This window comes from Biomphalaria glabrata, chromosome 6 (genome assembly GCF_947242115.1).
Source record: "Biomphalaria glabrata chromosome 6, xgBioGlab47.1, whole genome shotgun sequence".
In the NCBI taxonomy this organism is placed as follows: Eukaryota; Metazoa; Mollusca; class Gastropoda; family Planorbidae; genus Biomphalaria; species Biomphalaria glabrata.
The window spans coordinates 42,110,896-42,121,239 of NC_074716.1; the positions used below are offsets into that span (position 1 = coordinate 42,110,896).

General features: G+C 32.3%; 1 protein-coding gene and 1 long non-coding RNA gene across 2 annotated transcripts; one reads left to right on the forward strand and one right to left on the reverse strand.

Annotated features, from left to right (window-relative positions):
- Nucleotides 1-941: 941 nt before the first annotated feature.
- On the reverse strand, nucleotides 942-5,158 carry LOC129926954 (uncharacterized). The gene is made up of 3 exons (XM_056033750.1): nucleotides 5,073-5,158; nucleotides 3,350-3,413; nucleotides 942-1,441 (listed from the first exon to the last, which is right to left on the reverse strand). Exons 2-3 carry the CDS (start codon nucleotides 3,411-3,413, stop codon nucleotides 1,077-1,079), a joined length of 429 nt encoding a protein of 142 aa, XP_055889725.1. The 5' UTR covers nucleotides 5,073-5,158; the 3' UTR covers nucleotides 942-1,076.
- A 2,107-nt stretch (nucleotides 5,159-7,265) lies between these two features.
- Nucleotides 7,266-9,977, forward strand: LOC129926781 (uncharacterized). Its single transcript, XR_008778517.1, has 3 exons — nucleotides 7,266-7,342; nucleotides 8,587-8,650; nucleotides 9,655-9,977. It is a non-coding gene; the product is annotated as an uncharacterized LOC129926781 (long non-coding RNA).
- Nucleotides 9,978-10,344: the final 367 nt, after the last annotated feature.

Here is a 10,344-nt window from a genome sequence, read left to right on the forward strand (position 1 = left end):
TAAATTTTGTCTTGTCAAATTTAAATGAACATAACGCTTCTGAAATTTTTTTAAAATTTCATTCAGAGATGTGAAATTTGTATTACAATTTAGCAATTTTTTTTTGTTGGATGATGCATTGATTGCAGTCGTAGATGTCGACTTAGGAACTGGCACTTAAGAAACGCAAAGTAAACAATTCTTTTAATTTGGAAGATGTAGTTGATGTAACATAAGGTATTAACTAATTGGGTATATTTCACCTTCCAAGGTTGTCATTCAAGATTATCGTTACATAGGAAAAACTAAATGCGTGGATTTTTCTTTATATAAGTTGTATAATATATCAGGAAATCTTTCTGTGATAGTTCAATTGATAATGTTCCTTTCAATAACACATTATAGAAGAGTTATTAGTTGTCATAGGCATTATCAGTTTTAGAAGATGCCATTGTATTACATGCCATTTTTTTCTTGTCGATGTAAAACATTATTAATGTACACCCAAACTATTGGGTTCAAGAAATTTTGATACGATCCAAATTTCTCTCCGCCTTGGGAAGACTGTTACGACACGGTTACTATGTGTAGTCAACCGTGTCACACGGTCAGGTGTTGGGTAACGGGGAGTTAGGGGACTTGCGGGAAGTCGCGAGTGTGTGTTGAAAACAAGAAGAAGAAATATAGATAGATAGAAATATAAATGAATATATATATATAGAGAGAGAGATAGATAGATAAGAAAGAAAGAAAGATGAAAGATAGATAGATAGATAGATAGATAGATAGATAGATAGATAGATAGATAGATAGATAGATAGATAGATAGATAGATAGATAGATAGATAGATAGATAGATAGATAGATAGATAGATAGATAGATAGATAGATAGATAGATAGATAGATAGATAGATAGAAGAACATTTGAATAACTCATTAACAAATGAACGCAAGTCGTTACTCCATGTCTATAGCTTTATTTCAAAAGTTAATATTGAAAGTATCTATTCAGTTATATTTGAAGGCTTATGTTATTCACTTTAAAAAAAAAATCTCAAATAAATGTTTTTGTTACCCTGTGATATTACGTGTACAGTTAGTCAAAGACGTTGGAAAAAGATAGCTGTAAGTTATCCACTTGCTGTGATCCATGTAACAAGCCTTCTAGTAGGTTCGTGAATGTATCACCCTGATCTGCTTTCTTTACCCATGGAATTAATTTCGTAGCTGTAGCAGTCAGACCTTGAATATCGGTTAGCGAATTCCATGGATCACCTCCACTTGTGCCTAATTCGGGAATCAAATGTTCCAAAATCTTCTTGATGATTTCAATGACAGTGACGGCACCAAATTTCTCTTTGGCTTGTAGAATTAGATCGGCCAACAGCTTGAAAAATGTTTCTATACACTCAAAATACGGTTCTAAACACTCTGGAATACCCTCCCCAACGTAAGGGGACACTGAAATAGATATCATATAGTGCGTTTATTTTCCAATTAATAGAAAATGAAAGTTAGATTTTTTTAAAAACTTACTCATAATAACAGACAATGAACAAAAGTTTTTAAGTTAGCAATGACGTGAAAATAAATAAAATGGGTATAACAGTCGAAATAACTTTAAGCATCTGAAAAAAAACAACATTTAAATAGATTAAACAAGGTCGCAGCATATTTTTGAAAATATACACAATCAAATAGCGCCGCTTTTTTATAGCTGATGACGCCATGTGTGCTTTTTTGTTTTGTGCAGTTATTTTTCTCTTGGCATTTTGTCATCAATTGGTGTGACGTCAAATTTCATCTGTAATATTTGGTGCTTTTTGGTATTTATCGACAAGTTGTACTCTTTGTGTTCTTATATTTCTCCTTTGCTTTACGTTACTGCACAGCCTCAGCGATTGCCTTAGATCTTTTCTTAGTATGACTCTTTGACCCCTGTTTAAGGTGAGTTTTATTTCATATTAGTCAACCCGCGGCGTAGCATATGCCGCTATTTAGTGATGGGTGAACACTTCCTGAAAGACACAGTTGACCAAATGGGGTGGGTTTGGGCAAACGACTGTGAGTGAATGAAAAGAATGAACGGACTGTAAACTCAAGGAGGGTCATACTGACGTTCTGGAAAGTGAATAGGGATAGTAGCGGCAAGTATTTGAGATATCACCACAATTTCAGCATTGCCACCATAAACGCCGGAAGTATTTATGTAGGCATCGTGATGACTGTGCTTCCGTGAGTAAAAACAACGGACCGGGCGTCGCCGTAGTTATCCCAATGTTCGCAAACAAAGCTTACAGCGATCTTGCAAAATTCGAAAGCAATAGTTTGGTCGATAACATTTTTTCCAGAAATATGCAACAAAAGGTACCTGATGCAAGAATTTCGTCTACATTGGAAGACCTGTTGACTTCACGAAATGTAAGTGAAGCGGTGGCCATGGTTAGAAAACTAAGGGCAATACGAACGGTTAGAGATAGGGCGTGCGTGCGTGCGTGGTGCTCCCGTAGTGACTTGTTTTCCCCCTCGTCCTTTTTTTTCGCTGCGAAAGTTACGTGGGGTAACTCTAGTCCGACTTGCAGAAATAAAAGTGTTATCTTTCCATGACTTTTTTATCGAGGGCTTCATAGTAGACGTGCGTGTCCCGCATGGTCGGGCGACGAAGTGAATTATATATATATATATATATATATATATATATATATATTGTAAAAATATTTTCTGCTATGGATTTGTTTGTCTTTGTGGTTGTAGGTCAGACATTAGAATCTTTGTTATTTATTTCTTAAGAGTTTCAGTGTTGTACATATTGATATTGTGGGTTTTGGTATTACCCTGAACATCATCGTTGTCCTTATTTTTTGGTGGGAAGGTTCTTTTATGCTACAATCAAGAAGTGATGTTATAGACATTTTGAACATGTTACAGAGATGAATCTTTGTCTTTGGGAAACTAAAATGATATTAACGTCAATGTTATCAAGAAACATAATATAAAGTGACCCCTTTTTTAAAAAATACTATTTAAGTACTAAATTGGACTGAAATTATGATTTATTATCTTCATCTGTATTTGTAATAACCTATCATTCACATTATTACTGTTTCATATTTTTGTATAACTATCGTTGTATTAAATTCATCCTGTAATTTAAATCATTATACACATCGTTTATTAATTTATGTACTGCTGGGTGTATATGGTGTGTCTGTTAGGCTGAACTTCGGGACTGATGTAATTATCAAGAAAAAAGTAAACATAGTTAATTTTAACAAACACACACGCACATATTGCAATTAAAATTACACTTCACTACAACGACAATTTTATATGTATTCGTTAATCATCAAAGTCATGACAAAAACTAACCTCTCCATTCAGCGGCAGCAAATCCTATTGCAGCAACAAGTACAACAAAAATCAGAGAACGCATCTAAAGGTAAACAAAAATGTATTTAAATAAATATGTAATACAAAAATATTATTAAGAAATAATTTAAAAAAAACAATAACATAAAGCTTTATTATAAATAAACATTTATAGACAACAAAATGTGGAGAAAGACTTTTGAAAAATATGATTTACATATGCAAAAAAGAAGATAGGTATGTGGATGCTGAACAGCGAGTCTAAATGATGAAATGTAACAAAATATAAAATAAATAAAAGTAGCCTACGTAAATAAAGCAGAAATATTTTTATTAAATTTAAAATATCAAACTAATAACTAACAAAAAAATGTAAATATTGTAATAACTCAATAGCTAGATGCGTAGAAGTTAAAACTAATCTGGAGTTCCCTTAGTTACTCGATGTTACATTAAAAGCTTTGAGCGAACATTGGAGACAGATTCACAGTCACAGAGCAGAAAGGGAAGAACTAGCACTAGCTGCTACCATGCTAGCAAATCATCCAAGTTCCTCACACAGTCAGATTTCTTTCTAACCGATGCGAAAACAACCCTCCAAAGCTTGCAAAACTCTGATTCCTCTTATATTAAAAACCTCAGAACAGCACTTACAAAGCTCAACAACAACAGCAAAAAAAAACTGTTATTCAATGGATACCAGCTCACATACAACTAGAAGGAAATTAGAAGGCTGACACACTCGCCAAGAGTGGGAGAACTAACTCACAAATCATCTGAACTCTATCCAGAAGAATTGAAGAAATTAATTTTAAATACAATAAATGAGAAATGGACGAGCTCTTATTCAAATCACAAGAAAGGTGACGCTTACTATAAGCTATCCCGACAAGACCAACGTCTAATCTTTCGATTCAGGACCTGACACAACAGAATGCGACAACACATGTACCGGAAGCTCAAAACTGGAACCTGTGAAATCTGTCCATATGGAGTATCACTAGAGAATGCCGACCACGTCCTCCATAACTGCTCTCTTTACCAAGAGGCCCGAATAAGACACTGACCCCAAAACACTCCAATAGAAAGAAAACTCTATGGAGAGCTCCCTGATTTGGAAACTTCTCAGTTCATCTCATGTATTGGTCTAGTCATCTGAACACTCCAACATAACAATGAGAACGAAGAATAAGAAGACAAACAAGAACGCCACTTCTGTGGTGACTAGAACAAGACGTGTTTTCCAGATCTAATGACATGGACTGTGCCTTTCTTTGGTGGAATATACTGTATTATTTAAAGTGGCATCTTATTCTCTGATTTAAAGTGATAGTGTTGTTGTTTAATAGTATATGATGTAATGAAAAATCACTACTAAATATACATTCAAACATCAACATCTCAAGTCACAACAGACACACAAGCTGTGAACACTATAACAAGGAACGATATTTAATTAATTAAACGAATTATTTACAAATATGACCTTTTCCACTAAAAAGCGCTGTTTAGCTATTTCAGTTTTTATATTACAAAAATGTTTGATGTTTTTTCAACTTTATTTTAATTTTTTAAAATTATTTCTCGTCTCGCATAATCTGATCTCCTTATAACTGCTGTGTTCAATAATCTACGCAGCACGAAGATAATGTTTAAAAACATATTAGAGATGAAGCCGAGGTAAAGACATACATGCACGGCTAATAGTACATTAAATGCTTACCTTAACACAATACAGTGGGTATCACTAGCTTTATGAAAAATTTAAAAGGTCGCAGATAATATTAAGCTGATGTAAAATCAGACTGGTCTACAGCTCACAGTATTTCAAGACCTCAAACTCGTGTCATTGACACATTCAAAATACAAACGTACTTTCACATGTAACAGATGCCTATTATTAACAACAGGCTTCAATATATTAAACATGCAATACAATTAGATAAAAGCTAATAAATTCTTTTTTTTTTTGGACGAGGGGGGAGGGATAATATAATGAATTCTTACTAATAATGTTTATTCTACATACATTATGAGCCCATTGAACCTGCGCATTCAAATAAATTTTATGTCTTGAAAAACAAGACAAAAAAACATAGAAATTTGTTTAATCGTAAAAATACAGTTTTTATTAGGGGCCCCCGAAAGGGGAAAAGACGCAATTAGTTTTGTGTTTTGTGTGGTCCGTCTGTCCGTCCGTCTGTCCGTTCGTCTGTCCGTCTCGTTTAAATCTCGTAAACTAGAAAAGATATTGAAAATCCAACATCATATTATTTTAGTCCATTCAATGTTCTGATGCAACGACTAGTTTTTATTTTAGTCCAACAGTATGTATGTATGTATGTATGTATGTATGTATGTATGTATGTATGTATGTATGTATGTATGTATGTATCTATCTATCTATCTATCTATCTATCTATCTATCTATCTATCTATCTATCTATCAATCAATCTATCTATCTATCTATCTTTCTATCTTTCTATCTATCTATCTATCTATCTATCTATCTATCAATCTATCTATCTATCAATCTATCTATCTATATATCTATCTATCTATCTCTCTCTCTATATATATATATACTTAATATACTTTTATATACATATATCCTGTAGACATTTAACTACTAAAGATAACAAGGTTACAAAAGACAGTTTGTGTGGAAACACAAACTCAAAATCGGCCCCCGAAGTAAAATGTTTTACATAATTCGGATAATCCTTCAGAGTTGAAGATAGTTTACTTCCTAGTCCAAACCTCCCGCAGGACGACTGGGGATGGGAGCAGACAGGGTTTGAACCTTCGATCGTCGATAAATCCAAACGACAGTCCAGCGCGCAAACCGCACGACCAGTGGTCCACCCAGGTAGCCTTCAATATTTTCAGAAAGAACATCTGAATGAAATTATATCAAAGACTAATGAGAGATAAGAATGGAGAAAGAAGGTTAACAGATCTTGTGTAGTGCCCCAACCGTCCCGCAGATCAAAGGATACGTAAAAGTGAATGTAAAGTTAGATGTGAACCTGGCCTAACTAGTTTGTGGTCTATAGGGCAGATGATGTAAAGTTCATCTGTTTTTGTGGCCTACGGTTAACGAGGGTGTCATGTAGCCAGCACAACGACCAACCGCCTTTGCTTTTCCCCAACTAATGTCAGGTACCCATTAGAGCTGGGTAGACTCAGAAGTTGAAAATCCCAGTCTTCACCAGGATTTGAACCTTGGACCCTCGGTTCGAACTAAATAAGTTAATTTCTTTGAAAAGGCTCAATCTCATTTTCGAATCTTCAAAAATATATAAAAAAAAAAAAAAAAAAAAAAAAAATGATGTTTATAAGATTACTATTCGTCTTACATTAGGTCTAACATATAATGCATACTAATTAGCTTTTTCTTATAAAAAACTGCTTGCATAATTGATTTTAAAAATTAGAATTTTCGCTTTCAGGAAAAAAAAAAGTAGCCGTTGCATCAGAACTTTGAATGGTCTAAAATATTGTGAAGTCGGATTTTCAATATCTCTTCTGGTTTACGAGATCTAAACGGGACAGACGGACAGACGGACAGACGGACAGACATTTCGCACAAAACTAATAGCGTCTTTTCCCCTTTCGGGGGCCGCTAAAAAAGAAAGAAACTGAGCCTATACTAATTATTCATAGGTGTCAAACTTTAATTCAATTCTTTGATAACAAACTGTCGTGAAATTTTTTAAAGAAAAAAAAATAAAGGTTTCTTTTCATTATTACCAAAAAAAAATATTTATTAACATCTTTTACAAATCCATGAGCAATTTTTGTTTTTTATTGAATTTGTTATTAATAACAAGACACATGTTTCATTGCATCTGCTTCCGATTGTTGTCAAGATCTCGTGTCCTAGGTCTTTAAATACTTGTAGACGAGTCAGTCATTGCATCAACCTGATCCAGTCTGTCAATCTTTTGTTTCCAAAGCTGTTGATCGCCACTGTCTAAGCCTGTTTTAAGGTAAGTTTATAATTTGCAGAAGGCTCTATATGTAGGTACTCAGCAAAGTTAAGTATTTGATTTTTTAAAACGAATTTTTTTTTATCACCACAACAGAAATCTAAGAATTTGAAAAAAAGAGAAAGAAAACGATATGTTTTCTGAAAATAATGAGATAATAGTTTGTGATCCACTAATGGAAATCCACTCGGAAACTAAGGAATTTTTGATTTAGAGACAATGGCATTAATAAAAACAATTATAGGTCTTAGAAAACAAACTAAAAGCAGACGTTAACAGACTACTTTCAGAAAAACGTCAAAATAAGTAGCATTTTTTGAACTTATAGTATTAGCTGACCGTTCCCATCAGTGGTATTAAACTTGTAGACAGATAGATAGATAGATAGATAGATAGATAGACAGATAGATAGATAAATAGATAGATAGATAGATAGATAGATAGATAGATAGATAGATAGATAGATAGATAGATAGATAGATAGATTGATTGATTGATTGATTGATTGATTGATTGATTGATAGATAGATAGATAGATAGATAGATAGATAGATAGATAGATAGATAGATAGATAGATAGATAGATAGATAGATAGATAGATCGATAGATAGATAGATAGATAGATAGATAGATAGATAGATAGATAGATAGATAGATTGATTGATTGATTGATTGATTGATAGATAGATAGATAGATAGATAGATAGATAGATAGATAGATAGATAGATAGATAGATAGATAGATAGATAGATAGATAGATAGATAGATAGATAGATAGATAGATAGATAGATCGATAGATAGATAGATAGATAGATAGATAGATAGATAGATAGATAGATAGATAGATAGATAGATAGATAGATAGATAGATAGATAGATAGATAAATAGATAGATAGATAGATAGATAGATAGATAGATAGATAGATAGATAGATAGATAGATAGATAGATAGATAGATAGATCGATAGATAGATAGATAGATAGATAGATAGATAGATAGATAGATAGATAGATAGATAGATAGATAGATAGATAGATAGATAGATAGATAGATAGACAACACAGGCGAAAGACGAACAATCAATAGAAGCCTTACTTTTTTAGTAACGAATTTTTTTCCAATATCCACCTTTATTTTTTTTCCTTGTCTGTATATTTATTTACATAACAACCCTAAATGTTTTGTTTTTCTAATTTCATAACTTTGTTTTTATTTTATCTCTATTTTTGGTTTCTTAAGATGCGTTCTCTGATTCTTCTTGTACTTGTTGCTGCAATAGGATTTGCTGCGGCTCTATGGAGTGGTTAGTGTTTTAGCCATTTTTCTACTGTCATTCATATTTTTACTAATATTTCGATTTTTTCCACGTTATTTCTAATTTTACTATTGTGTTAACTCTTTTTCTCCGTAATTATTTACCATATTCTAGAGGAATCAACGATGGTAACGTCAGTTAGGAGAGAAAGAGTTAATTGTCTGATGTTATGATTTCTATTTACTTGACACACGGGGTTAGAAAAATCGCCAGCACAGGGATGACACAATGAGAATTTTTTTCTTGTTTTTCTTTAAATTGATAGAATATTTGATCTAAAGCTATACGCGCAGGAAATATTTAATTCTTATCTTATGGTGCCTCAAAGAAATAGAAGGAAAGTAGCTGACAGCAGAAGATAGAATCAGTTAAAAAGCTGCCACAAATGAAGGAGGGCAAACAATATATGCCCAATGAAAAGCCCTTGTAAAATACGGGCGAAGAAAGTTATGGAAAATCAAATAGATGCCTTGGCTAACGGCCTCGTCTGATTAATATTAGTAAAAATATGTATGTCGCAACAGGGTTCGCTTAGTCATCTGAACGATTGCACTCATCACTAATCTTTGGATTGAATATGTAACAATTATTATTAGATTTTTTTTATTTTATGATCAAAAATTGTCTTCAGTTTAAAAAAATATATGTTTAATGATAGTTGTTAAACTAGTTTAAATTATGTATATCTATTTCAGTTGAAAGTAATTCTAATAAGATTCATTGCCTCTAGGACCGTAGTAATTAAATTCTCTTTATCTATCGTAAATAATAAATGCAATGCATTTACGTGCCTTAATATTTGTGTTGTCTATTATATTTGCATACACAACAGTTACTTGTATTATATGTAGGTTATGTATATAATCATTTCATCTTGTTATTGGAAAAAATGAACACTCTATATACACATTATGAGAAAATGTATTATTTAGTTTATTTTCTCTCTACATTGTGGATATTTACTAATCTTTTTTATGTTTTCTTTTATTTAGAATCTTCTTACAATGAAGAAGTACAGCTTCCTGAATGTGTAACTGAATATTTGGAGTGTAGAACAAACGTTGTCTCTGTGCTCAAAGCCATAGTGCTTAGATACGATGCAAGTGTTATCCTTCAATCAATGAAGGAAGCGGGTTTGTTGCAAATGATCGACAGGCTAGCAGCAAACGTTGTCGATAAAGTGGATACAATTGTGAACGATTTACCTATTGAAGGTGTCAATAATTTACTTGAAGGACTACAAGGAGAATTAGTGTCATGGTTTTAAAAAGAAATCTGTTTATGACGAAATAAAATAATTTAAGTTTATGATGTCCACCAAAATGTTCACTTTTGGCAAACAGTAGATACAATATAAAAGTGCAAAAGATTATATATCTAAATTTTTTGTCTTTGAAAAAAAAAATGTATGGTTTCAAATTATTTTGTTTAATAAATCAATCAACATTTAGATCTAGTAAACATATGTATTTATCTGTTGTGAAATTAATTCCAATGCTTTTTTATTCTTTTTTAAATATTGTATAGAAAAAAAATATTTCAAAGGATATGAGTGAAAAACTAGATTGCACGGCCTATTTAAAGTAAAAAAAAAATCATATTTTTTTTAACATAAATGAGTTTGCAAGGTTTATAGGATATAGACGAATGGCTTTTTATAGCACATAATTCATAAGATATTT

Bases quoted from the DNA above. Each gene is read 5' to 3' on its own strand.
- LOC129926954 (XM_056033750.1), bottom strand. From the start codon at position 3,413: ATGCGTTCTCTGATTTTTGTTGTACTTGTTGCTGCAATAGGATTTGCT. The intron at 1,442-3,349 runs GTTAGTTTTTGT...TATCTATTTCAG, and splicing joins TGCTGCCGCTGAATGGAGAG to TGTCCCCTTACGTTGGGGAG.